Source organism: Etheostoma cragini, chromosome 13, assembly GCF_013103735.1.
Source record: "Etheostoma cragini isolate CJK2018 chromosome 13, CSU_Ecrag_1.0, whole genome shotgun sequence".
NCBI lineage: Eukaryota > Metazoa > Chordata > Actinopteri > Perciformes > Percidae > Etheostoma > Etheostoma cragini.
In genome coordinates this window covers 15,790,374-15,818,040 of record NC_048419.1, presented here as the reverse complement: position 1 = coordinate 15,818,040, position 27,667 = coordinate 15,790,374, and the positions used below count along the sequence as shown (strand labels likewise).

Here is a 27,667-nt window from a genome sequence, read left to right as displayed (position 1 = left end):
TCTCTACAGCGACGACAACAACTTGTATCGTTTGAATTATTGAAAACAGTATGTTATATAAATAAATATACTGTATACATTGTTAAAGATGTGCTTATTTAAGCGTCCCTGATGACACCCCTGGTTATACGTACATGTACAAACTACATTTATTTATGCACAGGAGCAGCACACAAAATGACATCGACATGAATCAGTCTGACTTAATAAATAAGTTATGGAAGTTGTTTGACTTCATTCCTGATGTGTTTGAAATTAATCTTTAAATTAACTGTCCAGCAAGCACGGACATTATCCTCTTGTAATATGAGAACATTGTAAAAGAACAGTGTTGACACCATGATCTTGTACATTAGCCTGAAAGTTTTAATATAGAATACGTCAGAATGTATTGCTGGTTTTCTTTGATTTTATCAGAATGGCAACTTGTGTAGTAATGGAGAAGGGGTGGAAGAAACGCCATCAGGCCAGCTAACCTTTTCATTGCTCCAAGGTTTCTGCTCATTCAACAGGATTAGCTGGTGTCAGAATGCTGAACTCTTTTTTTAGATTGCTTAGACTGCTGATATGTGTGTTGGAAATCTCAAATGCTATAGTAGCTATAACGCTATAATGTTAGTAAAAGTGGTGCCTCATTTAATTTTGAACCCCACCATCCTTACCAGCTGTGTGAAGCTTACAACATTATGTGGCTATTATTTTTTGTGGCTTTAAGTTACTGTCCTGGTGTACTTTATCTTCCTTGGTATCCTTTTAAAGCTTGGCTCTCGACTACTGTTGCTCTTTTTTGATGCAGCTTGTTTGACTTGTTATCATGTCTTTCAAATGCGTCCCCCTGGACATATACAATGTGTTTTGGATGGGTTTTTACATTTGCACGAACAATTCAGGATGCAGTATAAGTAGATTTGGTAATGGAGTGAAATAGATGAGTATAGCTTTACACAAGTGCCTAATAGACTAACTAAATTACTATAAGAGTGACTTAAATGGAAATGTTTTTAAGGGTCTCAGCTCCAGCCCCTGACTTTTTCTTTTGGGGGGGATGCCCCTCTTACAGGCCTCACAACATTACTCACAACATTAGCATGTGTGTAACAGCCAGATAACGTTACACAGAAAGGATGTACTGTGTTTGTGTGTGGGAGAGAAAGAACAACACCACTGACCTATGCAATGAAGACACTATTGCCAACATTAAAAGGAAAGATTGAAAATAAAAGAAAGAAATTGGCTTCAAAAATATTAGAGAAAGAATCAATTGAACCAGTGATCATGTCATGATGGGAGAGAGATGATTATGATGTATTTGTCAAATTGAGAAAGTTTTGTCTTTTACCTAGAAGACCAATGAGCAAAGGCAGACATGCAACTAATGTTATTACAAAACTGTGTAGAATTCGTGCTCACCAAACTGAGCTTGTCAGATGACTTAATGCAGAAATTAAAATAATCTCTTTCCAGTCTGATAGTATGAGCCTTGGACTACATGAGATGAAGACAGACATGAAACTCACTTGTCTTCTGCACATAGATGTATGTGTTGTGTGTGTGTGTGTGTGTGTGTGTGTGTGTGTGTGTGTGTGTGTGTGTGTGTGTGTTGCCAGCGCATGCCACAGCTATGACTGTAAGTTGTCGGATCTTTGAATCCCATCCAGAATGCAACAGGAGAATGTAATCACTCTGCAGAGAAAGAAAAGGAAAGCGAGAGAGATGTGAAAAAGACATGAGACGATTGGACCGAGCTGCCACTCAGTCCTTTGGCAGCAAAATGTATGAGCTCCGCTAGTGGCGCATATCTGCAAGACGTCCTCTCCTCCTGACCATACATAGAATCGGGCACAATCAGGCAGCCATGATATAAATATTGAGTTGAAACATTTTGGCAGGTAAAACTGTGACCTAAATGCTAAAACTATGAGCAGTGCTGATGGGTGTTTTTTTGAAGCAAGAGAGAAAATAAAACAAATCTTTTTATAGACTATCTGAGCAGTCTGGTCGGCTATGCCATTAATTATAGATGGTGACTGCCTTCACTGGCAGGAAACTTTAGTTTGATGAACAGCTACACATATACATCTACACATACACATCAGGGAAGTTGTTCTGGGGTGATTGGGATGGGGGACGGGGACCATGGAGATGCTTCGCTGTTATTGCTTTTATCATTTGGTTTCCAGGAAACGGAGTATTTTTTTTCTCCATTGGATGGATTCAAAAATGAGTTCTGATGATCTGTTCACATTTTGGAGAGAGAGTCACATTTATAGACAGCAATGGTCACGGTTCAAGCATACTGGACCAGGACTTATGTTGGGATCTGTGTCCCAACTGCATACATTGAACTAAACTACAATCCTGTTTTGAGTATGTTGTCACTACATACTGGAAAAATAAACTTTGTTGCCATTTTATTAGGTGCACTGAGCTAAAAACAATCGTGCATACATCTTATCTTAATGTGGGTCATAATGTTCAGTTTTAGAGAAGTGTGGATTTAACTTCCTGGTCATTTTTGAGGCTCTAGTTTGTGATGCTGTTGAACGATATACTGGCAGCTGATTTACGTGCCGTTATATAAATACTAAAAAAAAAAACTGTGAAAAAGAGAAAACATGATGAACACTGATCTAACAGCAGTTATTAAAAACACAAGTTGCTTTTGAATTATTGTAAAAAAAGAAGAAAAAAAAAATGAAATGTAGTATTATTCTTGTTTTGTTTACTTTTTATAAAAAAACAATGCAAAGTTAAATTCTGGTTTATAATGGCTAAAGTAAAATACTGTGAAGATTCGTTGGCATTAGTACTTACTGTAAAATATTTGACTTTTTGGCTCATATGACATAATCAGAGACAGATTTCCACTTTTTCTTAATCTTATTTTTCTGCAAAACGGAAGTAGAGATTTATGCAATCTTTACAACATTATCAATGGTTATCAACACAAAAGTTCAGTTCAACCTGGACATCAGATCACTCTAGATTTGACACGTTTAACCACACAGGATGAAATTATCTACACAGCTAAATACTACAAGCTGTTGACACTTCATTACATGTTAACCTTTCTGTAGCAGTCATTGCTTATTCGCCTCTATGCTCCAGTTGTTTGTTTTTTGGCTGAAGTTTTAAGAGCAGAAAAGCCAGTGGAGATTTGAAGTAGTCTTTTCATCATGTGCTCAGAGATAGAGCTCTATTATCTGTAGATGTCCAAGCAGACTCAAGCGCAAACCATGACCTCACTGCACTGTGGGAAATGTCCCAGGTGTTCACCCTCCATCGCTGTTTAATTCAATCACGTTTTCTCTCTGTTGGTGTAATGATAGGGATTCACATGGATGTGGCTAGGATTCCCAGTGACTCTTAAAGGAACACCTTTCTGAAAACTCTTTTGAGTATCAAATGCCCGATCCTTGAAGATTTAACAGTTGCTCTGAAATGTTTGTATGTTGCTCTTTCACAGAGGACGAAGCTTTGATCAGTTTGGATTCACAGCTGGATTCCAAAGGCCCAGATTTACAGCAACATGTTTACCAAAACATCCATAGAAACTTCTCCAACTCTTTATAATTTTGTTATTGTATTAATTAAAGCACCTTGAGAACAACACTTATTTAACATCTGAAAACAGTAGCTATTAAAAATGATTCTCTGTGGATTCATTACTTTATTTTTTCATACACTTGCCCAACATTGCCCCACTATCCACCAAATTTTCAATGTTCCAACTAGCATCTGTCCCAGGCTGCACTGGCCTTTTTGGGATCCTTGTCCACAAAATTTCAACTCCTTGCTGAAATAAGAAAGCTACATTCTTCTGAAGGTGGCAAAAACATTTTGCTCTTTAGCCTATAGACTCCTCAGCTTCTTGAATTAAGAATGCATGCAAGAATGTTGCACACACTGAGCAAAATAATTTTAACTCTTCCACTCTACATACAGTACATCAGATGAGAGACATCTAGAGTTTATGATCAAGCACAAAAAGGAGACATTTTATTTTACTATACTATCAAATAACATAATAACATTTACGTTTCCTGAGTTGTGCCAGATGAGAATATGGTGAAATTATCACATAGTTACATCTTCCATTTGGGCATTTGATAAAGGCCCGGGACTGGGGTGCAAATAAAACTCAGCCTCTGTGAAGGGTACAGTGCAAGGTTACAGGTAATCAGAGAGAGTTTGATTGAAGGCTGTGGTTGTAGTGTTATTTTGCTCCTAACTACCTGTATGAGAAGACCAAATGTTATTCGTTCCACCTGCCTTACTTATATTTTGTCCGTCAATGTTTATGAGATCACACTGTTTGTATAATGCAAAGACTTGGCCTAGATTGCTGGGGAGTTAGACTCCATAAACCCAACCAAATTGTTCGAACATGAGTTATGAATTGTAAATACAAACCACATTGCCGGCACGACATCTTACAGCAGAGGGATTTACAATAACATGCCTGATTCACACGCTCTGCCCTCCTCGGAAATATGACAACAGGTATGGACAAAGATAATACCTATGTCATACCACGGAGTCCCATTATGAATGTTTGACGCTCCATTTAGAAGTAGTATACACTTACATGTTGTAAGTGAATACTCCCCTAAACGGAGCAATGGACTGTACAAGGTCAGGGGGCTGGTGGTGGAGACAGGAAGAGATGATGTCACTGCCCGGGGAATATCTCTCAATCCCTCCCGACTTGGATGTTTAATTTACAGCACATTAGCCAAAATGATACCATATTGTTACCTGTGACCTACTTTAATGTTTAATGTGTGTTTGTGGTAGAACATATGGCACCGAACATGACTCTGGTGCCGCTACATGCAGGGTGACACAACTCGGCTGCGTAAGTGACACATTTTCCACTCAACCCTAAATTGTTAGCATTGGCAACAAACTGTATGCCTTTACATTATACATGAACATACAGTATATACTGTATGTACATACATGTATATACAGTACATATATACAGCATATGCTCTACATACACTATTTTTCATGCATTACGCAACTAAATATTTGCAAAGGAGCCATACATAACGCTGAGATAGCACAACTGATATATGAAGTATACCATTTAAAAAATGAACGTGTTTTCCTCTTATTTCATAGAGGACAGCTAACTAGTGGAGAGAGAAGGGATGACATAAAACAAAGATCCACGGCCAAACTAATACATGATCCATCCTAACCCATAATCCTACAAGATGCCCCAAACAACTTGAAACAACTCTCTATTTGAGTAAGTAACCACAATACTACTGTAAGATCTATTGTACACACTAATTTAGTATTCTAACACAGGTGCCCGTAGTGTGTAAAGTGCTTTCAGTGGCTGCTAAGACTAGAAAAGTGCTTTATAAATGCAGTTGATTTACAACAAACCACAATGCTGGTGGTCAACACAGGTACATTAAAACGCCCATTACATCCACTGTATATATTCTACTCAATGTTCAAGCATTCAGAGATGTCACAGTGTTTCTAGAAAATTAAAAATGAAAGCTCTATCAGTGCCTTCCTCATCATATGTATATATACAGTATATCTCACCAAGAACCCAGAGCTCCATGTTGATGTTATAGCTTCAATCTGTCAGGGCACAAACAGAGGCCTGTGCCCACCAGCATAAACAGACCAAGCTGACACATTCCACTCACATTCACTCACATGCAAAATATGACATACACATTCACTTTTATATATTGTCATTAACCGTGGCAACAAATGTTTATAGAGGCGGTAGAGTGAGAATATGTTACAACTGAAACTTTGTAATGCTCTGTATGACGAAAGTGTGGTGTGAAGGCCAAGGAAAAGACAGAATGTCATGTTGTGACAGTGTCACACTGTCAAGGATCTTAGTGACAGTTAAAACTCTCTCACCTCTGACTCAATCAAATACCAGCTGAAGTAGGAGTCACCATACATGTTAAGCCTTTATAAGGATCCTTAAATACATGAGCAGATGAGAGAGGAGATCTTTGCTCTAGTTAGGTTTACAACTTAAGACCTGTCTGTAGTGGATATGGGGAGGAAACTATGGGGTTATGTATAAAAGTCTTTAATTCCCAGTACAATCAACAGTTTAAATAGTATTGCTTCCATTCTAACTCCACAGTATAATGGGTCTGTTCCAATATTAGACCCCTTGCGGTATTTGCCAGTAATCAAGTGCATATTTTCCGGTATCAACAGTGCTCTGTCTGTTATGCCTGCAAGCGTGTAAAGATTTATTAGAGCCCACTGGGACTTAATGATTCCTTCTTGTGGCTCACGCAGATACATGGCTCAGTCCAGCTCAGATCTTTGTTTAATCCAACATTGTCTCACATAAACCAAATCTATGGGTGGATCACCATCAACAAATAGACTGGTGTGGTGCTGACCATAATGAATTGTGATTGACATTTTGTGTACCACTGTGTACCACTTTGTAGTGATATGAGGGGAAGTGTGCATCAAGTGCGAGTAAAGTTGAGTGTTGCATGTTGGATTCTTTCAGAAGTGGGACCCACTTGTCTACTGGTGGTGCATGAATGCACACTTCAGTGCTCAAGACAAGTTTTGCAACAGACCCTTTATTTTGTGTTTTAACATCTTATGCCTATGTTTTGATTATTGTATTTAAATTTTTTACTACATTGTCCTGTTACCATTTTATCAATATGTCACAAAAGGCAATTTGCACTTTTGACACCTAATTTTTAGAAAAATAAGTCATACATTCAGGCTATATAACTGAATGCAGCCCATGTACTGCATTCCATCAAAAGCCTAAAGGGTGCAGAACAATATAATCACACAGGCCACAAAATAAAATTAATCAAGCTCAACAAACATGTTGCTTTAGTTGTGCGGCTTTGTGAACTCTGTTCAGATTACATGACTAATCTGCCTCATGCCGCCGCTTATTGTCTCAAAGACAAGTCATCAGTAACTGAGGTTAAACCAACACTTAAACTGCAACAACAATGAGGAGAACAAAAGATGAGAGAGTGCGCAGAGACAGACAGGCCTCAAGGATAACCATCTCAGTCTAATCATAACCAGCTCTGTTTAAATTTTGGCTGCAACTTAAAGGGGGAACACTTTTATTAACCCTACTGTCAATCCACCGTGAAAACAAACACATTAGCCTGCCTTTTTATGACTCACCGCTCTTTCACATCGACCACGAATGTAAGCGCTGCAAAGCTTTTTCCTGTCCGCTATGCCTCTCCCTTCCTTGCTTATTGCTGCCATCACCGTGCTGTCTTGCTTTCAACTTTTAACTTTCAATGCTGGATAAAACAGAGACTGACTGACCTTAACGTGGTCGCAGACCGCACAATGGGTTGGAATTAATCACATTTTCAGCCAGACTGTATAATGTCTATTAAACATGTTTTCAGGATGATGAGGTCTTAGTCCAGCTAGTTGCTTAAATCCCAAACGCAGCCCGTGCTTTTTTAAAAAATAACTCAGATTTTTTGGGGGCATTTTAGGCCTGTAATGAAAGGACAGCGGAAGAAGTAAAAAGGGAGAGAGAGAGGGGGAATGATGGGCAGCAAAGGGTTGCAGGTCAGAGTTGAACCCGGGCGCAATGCGGTGGAGGAGTAAACCTATGGGTGCCCACTCTACCAATTGAGCTGTCCAGGCACCCCAAAATAACTCAGATTATTGAGTTTTAAAGCAATCCTTTCTCCAACACAATATAATGAGGCAAATAGGCCAACTGATTAGTCTTTGTGGAAAAGTAAATCAGCCAGATAATCTGATATCAATCGAACCTCAGCAATGTCTTTTATATAGTATAAACAATAATAAAATCTATATATATATATATATATATAGATTTTAGGATCTTATTGTTAATCCTGTGCGTTTGAATACCACAACCTACTGTACAGTCCATTTTTTTCTGGATGTTTTTTGTCCTTAGTTGCATATCAGGTAGAACTTAGGTCCAGGCTGTATGCAAATCTTGCCTTAGCACCAGAATTAGCCAATACTAAAGGCCTCATTAAGTTTGTCAGATTGTCGAGCCCACTGCAGAAAAGGGAGTCTGCATGCATGCAACAATTTAACACACTATATACAGTACATCGGTATGCAAGGTGTGCAGAGGTGTGACAGACTCCACTACTGTGCATTTGTTTGTGTAAAAGTGAGTGCGACACCAAGTGCAATTTCAGTGTTGAGACTATAAAGACATGAAAAAGACAGAGAGAGATCAGGAAGGCTGTGGGATACAGCCAGATGGAGGGTAGGGTGGCTTTTTACACCGCCCTTGGTTAATGGCAGTCGGTACAGGTCTTAAAACCTTTGCCAAAGCACACATCATTCACCTAATCCCAACCATGGCCCTCACCTTCACCAACCTATCAATAAAGCACTTATTTAGTAGAGTTTGGTAGGAGTAGTGCATGGCCTGGGTAGAAGTGCTTTTTGAGAATCATTTCAAGAAAAAATGTGCCACCTTCAGTCTGTGGGATCTGTTGTGACCTTTTTAAAACTCTGAAAACAAAAACACATTCTTTCTTAACCAAATCTTAGTATTTAAACAATATGATCGCTCAACTTTCCCAGCTTTAAAACAACCCCATGCACAGGTCCTAAGGGGTGATTTTAATTCAGCAATAGACGCTGTCAAATTCATACAAAAACACTCCAGTTTAGCAGTCTAATCTATTGAAAAAAATCATATCTGGAGACTTATAATTTACACAGGGGGATGTAGGCCAACATTATTCTAGCATGTTAATCAAGCATGAAAATATAAAACCTTCTGATTAAGAGGTCACCATGTTATCATAGAAAACATGTGTGTATAATCACACAGTCCATGTGCTATCAGGCCTCTGTCTTATGTCAGAGCAGTCGTGGTTTCACATGATTCAGAGCTGATAACGAACTATGTCAGCACTCTAATGAATCAAAACAATGGTTGCATTTGCAATAAGGTATGGGATTATTTTAGGGTAAATGTTGTAATATGGCCATAGTGATTTGCATTCACCCACATGTTTGATAAAAGGTAGACCTCAAAGTGGAGCTGCTTCTGTGCTTTTTTACATCATTAGAGCGCAATAAAGCCAACTTTCTATCTAATACTATGACTATACTGCATGTTATTTGATGGTGGCAGCCAATGTATGCAGAATATATTTTCTGTGGAACACTACCCAACATCAGTTTAGCCTTATGTTATTTGTGAGACAACATGAGTATTTCAAGTATGAAAACTTCTAAAAAAAGGGGAATTGGCTTAGTGTTCTTGCATGAAGGCGACTAAAGTTGGCTAATGCTGTAATTCTGGCAGAGGTATACCAATGCTGCACTGCCTTAAATGGGAAACAGAGACCAAGACCTGTGCTTTACTACAATATGGCTCTGATTAAAACCAGATTGGTCTGACTGTGGTTGGTTCTGAGCCCCAGCCAGTTCCTACTCAGGGACAAGACTGTTGATGAATGCATTAGACTCTCTGCTACACTCTCCCCCCTTTCAGCCACATATATCTGCTTTAGTGGAAATCCAAAAGAGTTCCTGTCATTGCCAAATTGCTGGATAGGGTATTGGCAATTTTGTGCTTCTTTTACAGAAATCTGGCATAAAGAAATCAATATTGAAAAAAAACTTCACAAGAAGGAATAGAGAATTGTCAATATTCCAGGATACTGATTTTGCCTCTATCATGTTATCTCCAATAATCAAGAGTTATTTTCTTACAATAATTGGATAAGAACACTAAATGTACTTTTTTTAAGATAATCATCTCATTATGAACATTGTATGAACAATGTTTTTATCAAGATAACAAGAAAATGTAATAATTTAATTAAAATCAATCTTCCTCATTCAAGGAGAAAACTCTCACTGGGAAATGTATTTCAGGGATTCTACTGATCTTTTGCCTATAGCAATGGCAATGTCAGTCTGTCCATTACCCTAATCCAGACTGAGATACAGTAAGGCTTGAATGTTTGGTCACCCCTGGTAAAAAAATTGTATTAATGTGCATAAAGAAGCCAAGAAAAGATGTAAACATTTCCAAAAGGCATCAAATGACAGATTAGACATTTGTTTAATATGTCAACCAAAAGTTAGATTTTATTTCCATCATTTACACTTTCAAAATAACAGAAAACAAAAAAATGGTGTCTGCAAAAGTTTGGGCACCCTGCAGAGTTTATAGCATGCCTTTGGAAAGCTGAGACCTGACAGTGTCATGGATTGTTCTCAATCATCATCTGGAAAGACCAGGTGATGTCAATCTTAAGGTTTTAAATGCCCAGACTCATATGACCTTGCCCCAACAATCAGCACCATGAGTTCTTCTAAGCAGTTGTCTAGAAAACTGAAAATAGTCGACGCTCACAAAACAGGTGAAGGCTATAGGAAGATAGCAAAGCGTTTTTCAGACACCAATATCCTCTGTTCGGAATGTAATTGAGAAATGGCAGTCATCAGGAACCTTGGAAGTTAAAGCAAGATCTGGAAGACCAAGACAAATTGGGATATACAGGATTGTGAGAAAAGCGAGTCCAAACCCATATTTGACTGCACGATCCATCCAGAAAGACATGCCAGACACTGGAGTTGTGGTACGCCATTCCACTATAAAGAGATACTTTTACAAATATGGTCTTCATGGAAGAGTCATCAGAAGAAAACCTCTTCTACCACAAAAATTAGCCTTTGAAGTTTGCAAATGAACATATAGACGAGCCTGATGTATTAAAATAAATAATGTATGTCAAATATAACTTTTTAGCCGGAATAAGGAAAGGTACGTTTGGAGAAGAAAGTGCACAGAATTTAATGAAAAGAACCTTTGTCCAACTGTTAAGAATAGGGGTGAATCAATCATGCTTTGGGGTTATATTGCAGCCAGTGGCACAGGGAACATTTCACGAGTAGAAGGAAAAATGGAATTTAATAAAATTTCAGCAAATTTTGGACGCTAACTTGATGCCATCTGTGAAAAATTTGACGTTAAAGAGAGGATGTCTTCTACAAATGGATAATCATTCTAAACACACCTCGAAGTCCACAGTGGATTACATGAATAGGCATAAACTGAAAGTTTTGCCATGGCCTTCACAATCTCCTGACCTCAACATAATTGAAAATCTATGGACAGACCTTAGAAGAGCAGTGCATGACAAACTGGAAGACTTTTGGAAGGAAGAATGGGCGAAGATACCTCAAACAAGAATTGAAAGACACTTGGCCTGCTACAAGAAGAAATTCCAAGCTTCCAATACTTGCCAAAAGTGCCCGAACTTTTGCAGACGCCGTTTTTTTGTTTTCTGTTATTTTGAAAGTGTAAATGATGGCAATAAAATCAATTTTTTGTGACATATTCTACAAATGTCTAATCTGTCATTTGATACCTTTTGGAGATTTTTCCATCTTTTCTTGGCTTCTTTATGCACATTAATACAAATTTTTACCTGGGGTGCCCAAACTTTTGTGCCCCGCTGTATCTCAACAAATGTTGGGTTGATTGCCTTGAATTGTTTTACAAACACCAATGTTCACCAGATGATGAATCCTGCCTATCCACAGACTTTTCATCTACACTATCAGATTAAAATTTCAATTAGTGCAATACTTTGGTTTATGATCTATTATCAGATCAAATCAGATGCTGTATTTGCCAACCCACAGCATCTGTGTATGATAACATAATAAAACAATATATCATTATCTCAAGATAAGAAAAAAACAGTTTGTAATCTTGAGAAAAGAATTTTGTTATTGAGACAAAGTGATAGTGATAAAATTGAGATAACAAGTTTAGTTTGTACTAACAACTTATTTTACTTGTGTATTTATTTTTCGTGCCATTATGAGTTTTGAGTTTTGGTTCTATCTCTTTTAGGATGACATGTTTTCAAAGCCCCTCATGTCTTATCTGCAGTTCTGGTTACATTAGTTAAACTTTTGTGTCATCAAGTGGTTTGAGGAGAACCATCAGCAGCTCAGAATTAACAAACAGGCTGCAACATGGTAAGAACACATTACACCCATCCAGATTATTTTATCTTCAGGCTTACCTTGTAGTATGGAACCCAATTTCTTAATCAACGTTTCCTATTTCTTCTTCTTTCAGTTGTTTAACCTCTATGTTTAGGAAGGGATGTTACTACCATCCTGTGGCCAAAGTGAACGTTTCATTAAAGAGACAATTGGAACTTAATTTTTCTTGCAGAGAGACAAATACATTTTCACAGCAACCACACAACTCAATATAAGTTAACTTTCAGTATATTGTCTAGATTCAATTCCATGGGTCAAAAACCCCTTGATGGTAGACATTTTTCTACATGAGATTTGTACAGCTCCAGATACTTTTTTTTTTATGAAGGAATAAACTATGTGAATGCAAACCATAAACTGTATGTGATGCAAACTATAAAAAGTACTGGTAATACAGAAAATAATATATATTCAGTAACATATTCATTACAGACACAAAGGTATATATTAATAACACAAAATGAATATAAGTAGAACAATACACAATAGACTAAGTTCCCATTGCCAGACCAATCTCCACAACAATATTTTGCTGTACAATAAACACTAGAAGAAAATGAAAAATTTTAATAAAATATTTAAAATATACTGTAAGCTTTATAGCATAGTTATGGTATTACTGGTAAACTGTAGGCTGAGGCTCGGTCACTATGAGCTGAATCAGTCCTTACACATTAGGCTAGAGGAAAACATCCAAATGGGCTTTGTGAGTGTAGGACTTCTGAAACTCCAAAAAACTCAACACTTGTACACAAAAGTGGTTCCACAGTTTTTACACGAGACAGGTTTATGTAAAAATCTGAAGCAACAACATGTCCATTAAAGTGACTTCTTGAGGAGGTCTTAACAAGCCTAGTAGCGTCCAAAACACCATAATTTACAAAAACCAAAATCCAACCGCTCCGCGCAATTTGTCCCTCTTCGATAGCCGTAGTTATGTCATCAAAACAAGCCGACCTGAGCAGCATAGAAGGATCCTCTTTGAAGCAGTTTTGACCTTCTAAAAATATTCTATCAAGTAGTTTCGGTGAGTTGGATGTTTACATCCTTACTTAAGTATAAATCTGAATAAATGTCGAATAAAGTCGATGTAGTTTGGGATTTCTGGTTTTGAATAAATGCGGCTGTGAAGTTAAAGCTAACGTTAGATGCAGCAAGGCTAACTATGTAACGCTAGACCCCATCCCTTGCAATCTATATTTGAACTAACGGTATTATAACTTACGTTATTAATGTAACGTTCTCAGTTTTACAGGGACGTGAATACCGATGATGCAACAGTCAGCGCAAAGGTTAACCTTGTATAGGTTATTGTTGGCACAAACTAGAGCCATGCTAGCTGTGTGATTGTTACCTATACAGTACATAGACGTGTGATAGAAACCAGTTATTATGTAGAACATTTAGCTGATCATCGTGTGTCAGATAATGGCTGGGAACAAATGTTGACTTTTTTGGGTCTTCTGTACTACAGGGTTGAATACAGCTTTCCATAATGTCAGTTAAGCATGCATCAGTCCATGCCAAATGGATCATCGGCAGAGTAATAGGGACCAAGATGTACAAAACTGCCAAAGTGAGAGTCACAAGGCTGGTGCTGGACCCTTACCTGCTCAAGGTAAACATGTTAACCGTTCATTCACTGATGTTGATGCAAATAGGAAGGATTTGTTTCACATGTGTTCTACTGCCTACTGTACAAACAAGGGAATACAAAACATATTAATTTAATCTGGTTATTTGTCGTCATGTTTACCATGTCACATTTAAAACACATTTAAAACATTTAAATTGTCCACAGGAGGTTTAAGCAGATTTATGACATTGGTGCCAGTTTGACATGAGGTATCAATGCAAAACAATCCTTTTTTTGTGCCTTATTTTTAAAAATTGAGGTATGTTTTCTAAAAAGATGTTATTGTCATACAAGCAACTTTGCAACAACAACAAAATAGCAGTTAATATTGGGAAATGGTGTGAATATGTTTAGCTGTAAGATGAGATATTTATAGCTGCTTTTAGTTTAACACAACTACCACCATGGCAGCTACTGCTACTATTACTGGTAATAAGACTACTACTATTACTACTACTATGTCTCATCTCATAGTTTTCTAACCCAAAAACAACTGACTCTAGAAAAACTCAAACTTTTTTCTCTTGCATATTTATAAATTGAATGTGTTGGGTTGTTTGGCTTGCTGTCTGACTAAGTTAGCTGTTGGGCTATTGTAATTTGGGATTTGCATTTGCCATAATTTGATAAATAATAATTAGTCTCACCAATGATTTGTTAAAGTTCTGATAAATAATTTAATATAGCAAGTAATTAAAATTTACTTAATTTAGTACCTGATCAACTTCATTTTGTACAACCAAATGTTACTCACTTTTAAATCGATGACTGATTGCTGTAAAGGGACAGGGTTTTTAAATCAGTCTAATGTTGTCTTTTCTTCCCCATAGTACTACAACAAGAGGAAAACCTACTTTGCCCATGATCCTTTGCAACAGTGCACTGTGGGAGATATTGTCCTCCTCAAGGCTCTGACTGAGGCCAGGTCCAAACATGTGAAGCATGAACTGTCTGACATAGTGTATAAAGTTGGAAGAGTGGTTGACCCACTGACGGGAAAAAGTGTTGAAGGAAATGAGTTTGTGGAGCCTCTGACTGACCTTCCACTCAGCCTGGCAGAAGACACAAAGTTATCAGAAAAACTGCAGGAACTCAACATCTCTGCTGCATCCCCTGGAGCTGACTCCTCACCAGCACAAACTCCCACTTCATGATAGAAAACTACATTATTTTATGCAGTAGTGTTAGCCTAAATGTCTCTGCAATTACATTTCGGGTGTCTATGTAAATATAAACATGTATAAACTAGTCATCAATATATATCATTAAATGTCAAATACATTTTCATTGCTACCTGCCAAGATAGTTTTGAATTTAAGAAACATTTCCAAGGAATTTACAATAAAACGACAACAAGAAAGCATGGTGTTATTCACAAACATATGCATGGTGCTTGTATCTGTTTACTGTCAGACCAATGATCTATGTTGAAAGACATTACAATCAAATGAAATCTTGCCATTTATAGTCCAAATATGCAGAAATCTTTTAAGTCAATATAATTTGTGCATTAGTATTATGGATATCTATAAAGTACATCTGCTCTAATTTACTCTGTAATCACAAGATACTCGTTTTCATAAATGTAACCAGTGAGATAGTTATTCATTCATTCAAATGCACGTGTGTATAATGATACACAAATAGTCAATGGATTAAAATGTAACAGCGTTTGGTTGGTTTGGTTTTGAGGCACATGTAAGTCACATTTAGAACGCAACAAGTTATATTTAGAAAGCAATACGTTATATTTTTAACGCAAAAAGTCATTTTTGGAGTCGAAGGAAAATAGTCAACAGCAGAGTTACGTTTTAGTCAGGTTTAATCGTTTAATGCCTTAAACCGATACATTAATCTAAACAAGAGTTGTCAAGTCGGTGTGTTATTCAAGTGACGGTAATCAAAATTATAGCTACGTTTAACCAACTGACGTAAATTTAAACTACTCCGTTTACACTATCATCAGGTCACTTGGTTACGTTAAGTGATTCCGGTACCTAAAAGTCACTTTGAGGTTACGTTAATGTAACTAACGTAAGCTCCATCGGGAACAGCCCGGACTGCAGCTGCAGCCGTATCAAACAACTTCCAACTAGCAGCAGCTTTCAAGGGAAAGATGGCGACCAGAGTCCTTCAAAGAGTGGGCAAAGGCCTCAAACAGACGAAAAATGGGCTTCAGACGCAAGGGCAGGTCACGGTTGTTGTGAGGTTAGACTTTTGCAAATGTTGTTTGCTATCGCATATGTTTAAGTGCTACTTAAAATGTGTTGGGCTACCGTAGAGTTTGACAAAGTTCGGGAGGCTAGGTGGCTAAGCTAACGGTAAAGTTAGGGCTAATGTACGTTGGTGACGTTTAGCTAGATCTCCATGTAACGGAGCTAGCCGACTAGGTAGCTCTAAACTTGCTAATTATTACCGTGCCGCATTACAAAGTTGTGAAACAACTTGTGTTTACACTTATCGTTGAGTACTTCATAATTTTGTGCGCATAGTTATAATTGCCATATGCAAAAATTATAATACAAAAATCGCAATTGTCAGTTTCAAACTTCAAGGTCATAATGCAATGAATCGTTGCATAGCACTACTTGTTTTGATTAGCGAGTAACCCCGTTTCTGGCTGCGGCAGGTGTGTGTTCAAAAACCAAGCTGTCTAAAGAATGTTTTCAACTGAAATACTGCTATGATAAAGAATTTAGCTCAAATATGACCGCTTTGAATCCACTTTGTAAAGTAATAACGTTTAAGTTAGTTTTGTTTGCTTCAGCTGGATGGGGTGCTGATAAACAACAGTATTACAGGGCGTGCTTGTTGGCACTTTTTAAGTAAGTTAATTTTTTTATTTTTAAATCAAAAAACGAAATACTAATGTGGGAAGGCTGCTGGAGTCCATAGCTTGACTTTTCTCTGGTTATTTGCAGTATGTAGCCTAGAGCTTAAATCATTCTCCTGGCCTCTGAGGAGCTGAATTGGAATGAATGAACTGGGTAGTCTAAAAAAGATTTTAATACTTTGCTGCAGCCCTCTTAGAAATACCTGTGTTTTTAAGAATCTATAGCCTTTCTGGGATAATTGAGTCCAGATTTAACACGTCTAGGTATAGTGGCTTTGGATTTGGACCTGGTGTAATGTGGATAATCTGAAGTTCATTTCAGCTTTAAGTTTCCCTTAAATTTCCCCTTAACTGCCGAATCGGAAGCTGCGAATTGGATGCCATCTTCAACTTAAACTTAATAAACCTAAAGCATTAACAAACCTATTATTTTATATATAGTAACTAATCATAACCCTGAGAAAGAATGGTTTTAGGTTTGCTTCTTAGATCAGTTTGTGCCACAGAACAGTACTAACTGAAATAACCCTCACCATTGCAGGTACAGTTTAAAAACCATCACCATTTTAAAAAAACAAAACAAAGACAAACAACAACAATGTTTAGGCAACACAATTATATGGCGCACTAGATGGTTTTCAGTTGTTGTCACTTATTTCTTCATTGTGTAGCAGAAGAGGGCCTGGTTGGATGTTTGTGTTTTGTTTCACCTTAGGAGCCTTTCAGCTTACCGTGAAGACAGCTGGTTCAAGTCCCTGTTTGTTAGAAAGGTTGACCCCCGAAAGGATGCTCACTCTCATCTGCTCGCCAAGAAAGAAGACAACAATCTGTACAAAATACAGTGTATGTATTGTTTGTGACTAGCTTTGAATGTTCCGGTGGTCCATTGAAAATGATTGTCCTGATTGCATGTTTTTTTTATTGTTTTTAAATTGGATTAAAACATATTTTTCTCCTAGAATAATCTCATGAAAACTAGTAGTTGGTGTTTGATCCACGCATGCTTTGCTGTTTCCTTGCAGTTCACAATGTCAAGCCCGAGTGCCTTGATGCTTACAATGAACTTTGGTAAAAAGTCCCTGTCCCTTAATTGACTTCATTCAAATGCCATGTCTAGGCGCTGGTAAAGAGCGGAGATTTTAAATATATTTGTGTGTATCCTTAGTGCGGGCGTTTTGCCTTCCATTCACGCTGACCCTGAATATTCTTGCGAGCTTGTGGGCACCTGGAACACATGGTACGGAGAGCAGGATCAGGCAGGTAAGAGCACACAAGCTCCATGTCGGAAGGTTACCACACGTGTGCAAGTGATCAACATGCTTGTGAATGGCATTTGACCGATTGATATCCTGTTCAATCAGGTAGTCTAAATAAAACATAAACTTTGTTTTCAAGAGAGAAAATGTGAATTAAAAAAACAGACAAGATAGTAGTGCTTAAGTGATGAGGTGATTAATTTATCAACAGATAAGAAATTGACAACAATAATCTATCACACAATTTTAAGCAAAACAGCTTTACATTTCCAGCTTCTTAAATGTGAGGATTTGTTGTTGCTTTCTATTCTGTATTATTGCAATTAAAATATTTCTGGGCAAGTGAAGGTTGGACAAGCAGTCATGCAGTTTAGAGATGAACCCTTTGGGCTCGGGAAAGCTGATAAACATTTCCAATATTACATTACTTTTATATTAAAAGATGGTTTTCAGTTGCCCTGCATTGGGAATCAGTTAAAAATAAGTTTCCTTAAAATGTATCTAATTATCTTGTAGACCTGCAAAGGATGCTTCTTTCAGGTTGCTGCTGTTTGCTGCTGCTGATGTCGTATGAAGTGTGAATTGTGCTTATTTCTTCTCCATGTTTTGCTCAAAAGAAGACAGACATTTCCTAATAACACCGGAGTCTCTCTTCCCCAGTGACACAAACCAGAACTTGGACAGCTTTTGAATTTTAGTCAATTTATAGCCATCCCTGCATTGTAATTTCCCGGCTGCTGTCCATTTTGTCTTTGTGATGATGTTTGCCACTTGTAAACTACCTATTATTTTACATCACAGTAATATTAAAGGAAATGCAACCTTTGTGAAGATAATGTCAAATGCTGCATATATGAAACAAGTTGACAGCAGGGGCTTTGGAAAATGTTATCCAGTGCAATGCTTTGAGAGAATTAGTTTTATATAATTTAGGAAACATGGTATTCTTACTCTCTCAGAGATAACCATCCCTTTTTATGTTTAGGCCCGTAAAACTAGCAGTTCTCACAATTAACTGCTTTATTAATTTGTTGGTTTTTTATTTTGATCACTGGATTCAGTATATTATTACCCTGCACTGTGGTGGGAGTTTTGGTACTGAGCAGGTTTAGCTGTTACCATCTCATGTGCAGTAGCAGAGTAACTGCTGAAATGCTTTTATACATGATGGAAACTAAAACAAGAAGAAGAAGGGCTGCTATGATATATTCACATTTTGTAATTCAGTAGTTGTAAATATACAATTTTTCAGTCAGAATCTCACATTTTCCCAGATAATTTAAATTTAATGTAGTAGTAAGAGGATTTTCTGTTTGGTTTTCTCATGGAAATTTACAAGAAAGTTCTTTGGGCAAGAATACCTTGCCCAGACACATCAAGGTATATCCGAGGGCTGCATTATTTTTGGCTCCTCTGCTCCTTCTATTCTAGTTCACCTGTGGAGATATCGGGGAGGATACCCAGCTCTCACCGAAGTCATGAACAAACTCAGGCAGAATAAGGTAACGGGTGCTCGGATTAGTTGAGTTTACTGGCAGTTGGCGACCTATAGATCACCTTTTCTGGCAGTGCACCACTCAAAGTAGACCCTTTTTTCTACCCATTTGTTTCACCATCTTTATGGTCTATTTCACCAGTTTGTGAATTTGGTTCAATTATTTTTAAAGCTTATTTACAGAAACGCACTTGTATACTGTAAATAAGGTAAGTGCAGTTAATGGAGCCTGTCCTAGGGGTATTGCACAAAAGTAGAATTTAATTATCCAGGATAACCGATAACACAAGGCTTGACCTGGTTTGATCTGTGCATCCAGGCTGGGTGTGTTTTTACGAAGGCAAAACCAGGCTGAGGAGGAGCGACTAGGTCTAAGTAATTCTGATAGATGTGCGTTCATAGCTTTCTTTTAACAGACCGCAAGGTTAATCACAGATTTACTGATGCTAAAATGGAGAATACGCATTGTGCATTCTTTATAATAAGCCTTACTTGAATGGTTTTATTTTAAGAGCAGTAGTTTGTTTCGAGCAGTAGTTTTTTTATTTTTTCCTTCACAGAGGCAGAATTCCCTTCTTCACTTACTATATTCTTTGCTTTCTCATAGGAAAATGTATGGACACTGAAGAAAATGAAATCTAGAAACTATAAAAATAATTAAGTGATAAATGTAATGCACACTATAGACATAACAGTAATTTGGTAGATTTATCAGTTATTTCCCCCCAAGCAAAATTTAAGGTCAAAAACCATTGAGGCTCCTTCTTGTTTCATGAATGTACTGTATGAACAGTAGCCTCAACTATATAGTTACTGGTCCAATTAACTAAAGTTATAATTAGGGAGGATTGTACAATTATAAAAACCTATAATCATTTTTCAATCCTCCCAAATATGTTTTTCAGTTCACTGCAGAGACAACACAATGTGTTCTAAGAATGCCAAATAAAATACACATGGAATACATGCTTCTTTTTTAAAGAAAACCTAAATAACTAAAGGTGTATTGTATTGGTTTCTGTCCAGCCTGCCATTCGTTCTTCATCACTAACTTCATTTAAAACACATTTGCAACTATAGCAGCCTTTTCTTATTATCTCAACAACTGCCATTCTATATTGACCAAACTTCTAACAACACAAATAGCAGTTTTCATAAAGCAATCTAACAGTAACAATTATGTCACATAAATAATTGTAAAAGAATAATGGTCACAACCTTAAAAATAACTGCTTAACTGAACAGCAACATGCACCTGTTGTATTTTAATGCTGGTTAATAAAAATAAGGTAAAACCACTGTTGAGTGGGTGCCCAGATAGCACAGTTGGTATAGAGGGCGTCCGTAGAGGTTTACTCCTTGACGTAGCGGGCCTGGGTTTAACTCCAACCTGCGGCCCTTTGCTGCATGTCAATCCCCTACTCTCTCCATTTTCATGTCTTCAGCTGTCCTGTCAAAATAAAGGCTAGAAATTCCCAAAAAAAAATCTTTAAAAAAAAACTGCTGATTAAACAGAAAAGGACGCAGGATTAATAAATCACCAATGGACACCGCTCAAATGCCTCTGGGTGCAATTGGAAAGTCCTTCAACCAATCAGACCAACGATCCAGGTGATAGCAGCAACAACAACAGGTTGCTGCGCTTCGGTGGCCGTCATGTTGAATGTAAAGAAAAAGCTGCTCGCTATCGCTGTGCCATTATCATCGTGTAAATCACAGTTGTGATTGGCTCCTCAATTTGAAAAAATTGGGAATGGGCTTTTGGCCAGATTGACTTGCAGAGCAAATCTAAAATTTGCCAAAAGTTTGTCAGGGTTTTTCCAGGCTAGGCCATTAACACATAGTAAGTCAAATTGCTCAAGATTGTATGGAAGAGTTTATTCACAGGTATTCCAGCAAAACTGACCGAATTAGATGATACAAGGGGGGGCGTTGTGTTGGTACCGGATGGTATCCTCCCAAAACAGATGACAGAGATCTTGTCTTGTGCAACCACCAAGTGTTTTTGATCTCTGTTAAACGTTGCCACAGCTATTTGTATGCCTCGACATGAGAAGAGGTGATTAACTGAGTAATGCGTTGCTGTTGTTTGTTGTAGGAGTTTACAGACTTCAGGAAAGAGAGGGGGAAGATGTTGCTGTCTCGTAGGAACCAGCTGCTGCTGGAGTTCAGTTTCTGGAATGAACCTGTCCCTCGTCCAGGACCCAACATCTATGAGCTCCGATCATACCAACTCAGGGTAACTCCATAAAAAATGTACCAGCTTCCTTCCATTATGCATAAATATGTTTTTCACCTTTTGATGTGATGACAACTGTCAGAGAACTTATTTTCAATTCCACTCTTTTCATTCTTATTTCAGCCAGGAACGATGATTGAATGGGGAAATTACTGGTGAGGCATAACTTTCTTAATCTTTTTTAATTTTTTTTATACACGTAGTAGAAAGACATCAAATTGGATTTCTTCTCATATTTAGTCCGAGACGTTCTTGAACTTTATCTCAGTGTTGCTGTAATGTTGCTGTAATTGTGGAGCTACCAATATTATGTATTATTTAAAATGTCCTCACTACTATTTCATTGGTTTTACAGATTGTAGCAGAAGAATATGAGTCAAGGTATCTTTTGGCGACACAAGCTGAGAATGAATCCTAAGCGTGACAAAAGTTATATCGGATATCATTTGTAAATCTCAAGCGTAATTTACCAATCCCCCCCCCTGTATTTAACATGTATGTGATTTAAATTGATTATGATTGGGAAATGTGCTTGTTACTGTGATAAAACCAAACCTGCTTATAAACCTTCCTGACGTAACATCGACATTTTATTTTTTAATTTCAATAAAATAATTGAGATATTTGTAAATGCAAGTTTTGGGCTGATGGTTTAAGTTGAAACATCCCTTCAACTACAAGCTGTTAGTCTTTTTTTTAATGTGACATAACTTATTGGTGCTCTGCAGGGCACGTGCGATTGAGTTTCGCCAGGAGAACCAAGAGGCAGTGGGAGGCTTTTTTTCACAGATTGGAAGTCTGTATACTGTTCACCATCTATGGGGTGAGCAATGTTTCCAAGTTTTAAGTTACAAGTTTAAATATCAGGGATTACCAGGGCACATCTTTGATGTCCCATCGACATTTTCTAAGTTCAAGTATCTGTGTTACTTGTTATTCAGGAAATACTGTATATTACATATGTTTAAGGTCATAAAATTGATCAATATTACTTAGTGCAAGAGTTTCATAATTCAGCACTTTATTAAACCCCAATCAATAACACTATTTACTCACAGTAGTGTTATTTACTCAACAACACTACTCTCTATTTCAGCTTACAAAGATCTTCAGTCCAGAGAAAACACCAGAAATTCAGCCTGGCAGCGTGAAGGCTGGGATGAGGTTGTTTATTACACAGGCAAGTTTGCTGTCATTATGTTGTCTGCGTCATTTTTGCGTATCTCTTTAAAAGAATAGCAGAGCTGGCATGTATGTATGGATTTGTTTACAGCTAACTTTTGATTGACTGACTATCACAGATGTGTACGCAGCGTCGGACATAATTATCGGGACTGGTGTGTGTAAAGTTACTGCTGGTAAATCCACTAGTGTGAGTAGCGTGTGAAAGCACAAAGTGAAAAACGGGGAAACATTAGTTAACCTCACTGAAACACTACAAGCGCTTGCTGATAAATTAGACAGATTGCAAAATGATAGAAACGCCAAGCTACACAAAGAAAGCGTCTTAAGAAAATTAGTAAAAGTGTTCATATTAAAGGGTGATAAAGCATTCAGGTATAGAGCTATACAGGTATAGAATGCAAAGCAATCCCTCCTGTGATTTTAATATGCTAACGACTGAAATAAATGTCAACGACGTCAACGTCAACTTAGTCTGGCTTTAACAGACCATCCACACGTGCTCTGGTTTAACAGCATTTCTTTAAACATAATCGTCATGGGCGGTGCTAAACTCCGCACAGAACTGCTGCAAAATAGTCTGAAGTCATGCAACTCAGCGTGTGTTAAAGGAAGTGAGAGAGCAATGGGAAATAGTTTCGGAGTGAGAACCAACTCTGCAGGCCTAGACAGAGAAACGTAGTCTCCCGTGTGCTTTCTGACCACGGTCGGAAACGAGAACCTAGAAATGAGTAGGGGGAAATGCAACGCTACCAAGCCAGGTCAAGCAGACCAATCACAGTTGTGTGGGTCTGCGTCACCTTGACGCGTTACATTTTGAGGGGTGCACGTTAGGCTACGGCGTACAGTCGGTAACTAGAGGTACCTACGCACACTGTCAGAAATAAGGGTACAGTAGGGGTCCATTTCTGTCCCCCAAGGTACAATCTATACTAACGTACCCCATAGGGCTCATTGTTGGACCTCAAGTAACATATATGTACCTTTTTGAGGGTCAAAAGGTACATATATGTTCCCAAGCAACCCTCAAGGGTACAGTTTTTGTACCCTTGAGGGTACAGCCCCAGTGACAAGCCATTGTACCCCTAAAGGTACAATTATGTACTTCATTTTCTGAGAGTGCACGTGCCTATGCCGTGAATTGAGTGCAGGACCATGAATTGGTCTTAAAACTGCCAACCCAGCAAATAACAGAAAAAGAAAGGGCATACTCAATAAAAGAATACAACATTTTCATTAGTGTCATGTCCACATTAAAACTTTGCAACTTTCTTGAGAAAAAATATCTAATAATTTGCCTTTGTACATATAGCATCTGTATTTGCATAAAGTAATGCAAACGTGAAACAATTCATGAAATATTAATCAAATTAAAAAGTGAATGGTTGTGCAAGTTGCTACAGTGCATGTAAACAGATTGTCTAATTTTCTGTTACCTGATCCCACCCAGTAACCCGTTTTTTCTTGTTTTGTTGATTTAAAATGTTTTCTTTATTTACTTTTTTGTATCCGTGCATACAAACAATACAGAAATCTGTTTCTAAAAGCTTTTGTTTCTTCCCCACCCCACAGTCCCTCTTATCCAGCACATGGAATCTAGAATAATGATTCCCATGAAGAATTCACCGTTGATGTAACCATAACCACTGGGAGAAGCTCTCAACAGACACTGCAACTGTTAAACTACACATCTGTGGAGAGAGTAACCAACCATCAGAGTGCACTGCCAGGGAAATCTGCGTAACATGTTGTTTCAGTTTTTGTTTTCTTCTTTCTTTCTTTACTCCACTTCTCTGTGTGGAGCTAGATTGTCTTATTTCAGATGATGAGGTTAAAATGGCTATCATCAAAGCTATATCTGTTACTGTGAACTGTGTTGCTGATTCATGAATGCACTTTGTGTACACAAAGTATAATTTGACAGGCCCCTCCTCTTCACTGTCTCTATCTTTTAAAGGGTCAGATTTTAAGAGTTATGTCTAATTTTTTTTTAATCATGATACCAGGAAGAGATCACACTTTTAGCACTTCTAGTGCTGGTCACAGGGGCTAAAAATGTCTTACTTGTAAGCCCTTTTGCACTAGCATTGATAAGAAATTGAACAAAACTGACTGCTAGAGTTACTCACAACAAAAACACTGTTTCACTATCAATATGAATTGGATAAGCTTCTTTAAATGTTACAGGTGATGGTCAGTTTTCCATGAGGAGCATGCTATCTACAAATCAGTGTTTTGAAATAGACAATATACAGTAGGTGATTGTCAAAGACAGAGGGCTGAGTTGTAGAGCCAAAGGCAGACTCTAGCTTTTATATTCAGGACCTGTTCAAATGTTCCCTGTTTGTGTCTCCTCTGGTAAACCGACCACATCTCCAGATTATTTTCTAACTTTAACATCATCATACTTCTGGCTCCTCCATCTGTGGATAGTGTGACAGGATGATTCAAAGGATTAGAAAATGTTTTCTGAATTTTGATTTCTGCGGAACTAATCATCTACAAACTGCTGTACTTACTGGATTGACATATCTCTCCATCAAGGAATTAATGCCAACGGGTGATTGTGTGCTCTAAATGAGATTAATGTTGTTGTTTTTTAATGGTCAGATTGTAGATATACATAGTGGGTTTATTGGCCAAGCCGGAGGCATGGTTAATCCTGTATCTGTAAATGAAGTGGGGTATTCTTAGCTTTTTGAGTTTAATAAATAAGTGGACAGGAGTAATATCTCATTGTGATAAATGTCAATCGCTGTGCTTTAATAAGATTAGTTGTACATATTGAATTAAACTTCTGATGAAAATGTAAAATGTCTTGGACTCATTTCATGGACTTATAGTAATAGGAGACTACAAACATTTTTATTTTATTGACAAAATATACAATGATTAAGGTAAACCATTCTAACATATTCTAAGCAAAAACAAATCAACATAAAATGAGAATATTAAATACATTTGCATACAAATAAATAAAACAGAAGTACAACGGAAAATCATATTCAGTCCGACAATGTTGGAAAGGAAAATAAAAACATTAACATCAGACTTTAGCGACGGTAACGTAACTAGGGTGTGACTTATGCTGCATTCACTGTATGTCGGAAATTTGATCAAAACTTTAAGCGCACAATAAAACTTGGTAGAGATCATTTAAAAAAAAAAAAAAAAAAAAGTTTTGCAGTTGATCGTACTTGAGGCTGACAGTTTTCCTGCTTGGGACCTAGTGAATCAGATCACTTGAGGATTCATTTTGTGCTAATGCGAATTGCCTTGTACACATTGATAGGCCACTTGACTTGCATACAATACATAGCAGTACTAAGCACTTGTGTGCGTAGGCTACTCACATGCATATACATGCACAAATAATACTCACATTCACATACCCTCACATATGCATGCATGTTTGGGCCTATGTAGCCGATCATGCGTATGCAGGAGACTATGCTTGTACGTGCAAGTTTGTAGTACCGGTATGTGATGTGCAAGTCAAGTATACATGTATGTGTAAGTGCCGGTATGTAATTGCAAGTCAAGTATTTCATAATTTTTGCATAGGCGGCTTCTCATAACTTTTGAGCTTTTGGAACAACGTAATGTCCGAGCCTAGACTGGTTACATGAAGGCAGCACGAGAACACGTGTTGGAGCCTTCTGGAAACGACTCTCCTTTCGAGAGCAGCCCGAGCAGTGCGGACTTCCTACCAGCGATACTTTCTGCTTTTACCTCGCTGTTTGAGCTGCTTCGCCATGACTGCCGTGAAAGCTCTAAACCCAAAAGCAGAAGTGGCCAGGGCCCAGGCTGCACTGGCGGTTAACATCAGTGCTGCCCGGGGGCTTCAGGATGTACTGAAAAGTAACCTGGGACCGAAGGGGACCATGAAAATGTGAGTGCCACCGGAGCCCTTTGTGCAGCATGCGTGCTAAGCTAACTTTGCCAGTAGCTAACGTTAGCTGCAATTCACCGGTAGACTGCGCATGTTACGCTAGCACTATAAATTAGTCAGTCTTCCAATACCTTATTATTAATTTATGTGAACATTTGAAAGCATATTCTGTGTCCAACGTATTAGTTTAACCTCATTTTCAGGGAGTAACGTTTAGGGCCTCAACTAGCTACACGGATAACGGATTTTCCCGGCGCACGTTGCCATGCCCAGTCATCGTCGTTCGTTAAGATCCGACAACCTCCAAGCTTACATTAGCATGTTAGCATCAGCCGGTTACCTGATAACGCTGAAGATCGTCAGGACCAATCTCGGTTAGGACTCGGCACAAATGTGCATGTTGTCGTGGCGTTATCAATAATTAACGTTAGTTGAATTACTGAGCGGATTGAACACTGTATTTAACTTAGTAAACATACTCTGGAAATGTATAACGTTAATGTAACGTTATGTAACTGACGTAAAACTTCTTGACTAAATGTTACCCAATTGTGTAGTACGTCGCTGTGGGTTGTAGCGAACCAGCTTTTGCTTTGGTCAGTAACCATTAACCCTTCCCTGCTTGTTGGCATCCGCAGGCTGGTGTCTGGTGCTGGAGACATAAAGCTGACCAAAGATGGCAACGTCTTGTTACACGAGATGGTAGGAAGTGCTGAGCTGTTACATTACACTTATTCTGTCCCAATGTCTTGTCCTTTTATTGTGCTTCCTTCTACATTTTTGAAGTAGCCACACCCTTACTTTATGTGGGTGCCCTTTAAGCCTATGTAAATATATTTGGCACAGTCCATATCAAAATAAAAATAAACTGACATGTATGATTAATCTTCTTTAATTATAAGTGATTGAAGTCTTGGACTGTGTATAAAGTAAGCCAAGTGTTTTTGGAAGACCAGTTATTATTTAAGGAATTGTTTTTGGTAAATGAAGAGTTAATGTAGAACATTGTATTAATCAGAGTAAAGGATGTTATCACAAGTATAATTTTTCTACCTAATTGGGGCACAAAACCTCATGATAAATTCATTA

General features: G+C 37.8%; 3 protein-coding genes across 4 annotated transcripts in view; all 3 read left to right on the top strand.

Moving 5' to 3' along the window:
- The first annotated feature begins 12,968 nt into the window (after positions 1 to 12,968).
- On the top strand, positions 12,969 to 15,151 carry mrps17 (mitochondrial ribosomal protein S17). The gene is made up of 3 exons (XM_034890158.1): positions 12,969 to 13,072; positions 13,520 to 13,663; positions 14,512 to 15,151. The coding sequence occupies exons 2-3, from the start codon at positions 13,541 to 13,543 to the stop codon at positions 14,833 to 14,835; spliced, it is 447 nt and encodes a 148-aa protein (XP_034746049.1). The 5' UTR covers positions 12,969 to 13,072; positions 13,520 to 13,540; the 3' UTR covers positions 14,836 to 15,151.
- Positions 15,152 to 15,561: 410 nt separating this feature from the next.
- LOC117955578 (protein NipSnap homolog 2-like) lies at positions 15,562 to 25,496 on the top strand. Of its 2 annotated transcripts, XM_034890156.1 has the most exons (10): positions 15,578 to 15,889; positions 17,230 to 17,357; positions 17,537 to 17,582; positions 17,680 to 17,774; positions 19,202 to 19,272; positions 21,364 to 21,504; positions 21,628 to 21,659; positions 22,233 to 22,327; positions 22,601 to 22,684; positions 24,259 to 25,496. In XM_034890156.1, the coding sequence occupies exons 1-10, from the start codon at positions 15,798 to 15,800 to the stop codon at positions 24,321 to 24,323; spliced, it is 849 nt and encodes a 282-aa protein (XP_034746047.1). In that variant the 5' UTR covers positions 15,578 to 15,797; the 3' UTR covers positions 24,324 to 25,496. The 2 variants fall into 2 exon arrangements, with proteins under 2 accessions (XP_034746048.1, XP_034746047.1); XM_034890157.1 differs by lacking the exons at positions 17,537 to 17,582; positions 19,202 to 19,272 and having other exon boundaries at positions 15,562 to 15,889.
- Positions 25,497 to 26,315: 819 nt separating this feature from the next.
- The window catches only part of cct6a (chaperonin containing TCP1, subunit 6A (zeta 1)), a 7,149-nt gene continuing 5,797 nt past the window's right edge, over positions 26,316 to 27,667 (top strand). The window contains exons 1-2 of the mRNA XM_034890237.1: positions 26,316 to 26,578; positions 27,217 to 27,280. Coding sequence (XP_034746128.1) covers positions 26,442 to 26,578; positions 27,217 to 27,280 — 201 coding nt within the window. The 5' untranslated portion in view covers positions 26,316 to 26,441. The remainder of the gene's footprint in view (positions 26,579 to 27,216; positions 27,281 to 27,667) is intronic.

Bases quoted from the DNA above. Each gene is read 5' to 3' on its own strand.
- LOC117955578 (XM_034890156.1), top strand. From the start codon at position 15,798: ATGGCGACCAGAGTCCTTCAAAGAGTGGGCAAAGGCCTCAAACAGACG. The intron at 15,890-17,229 runs GTTAGACTTTTG...GTTTCACCTTAG, and splicing joins CAGGTCACGGTTGTTGTGAG to GAGCCTTTCAGCTTACCGTG. The intron at 17,358-17,536 runs GTATGTATTGTT...GTTTCCTTGCAG, and splicing joins CAATCTGTACAAAATACAGT to TTCACAATGTCAAGCCCGAG.
- mrps17 (XM_034890158.1), top strand. From the start codon at position 13,541: ATGTCAGTTAAGCATGCATCAGTCCATGCCAAATGGATCATCGGCAGA. The intron at 13,664-14,511 runs GTAAACATGTTA...TCTTCCCCATAG, and splicing joins TGGACCCTTACCTGCTCAAG to TACTACAACAAGAGGAAAAC.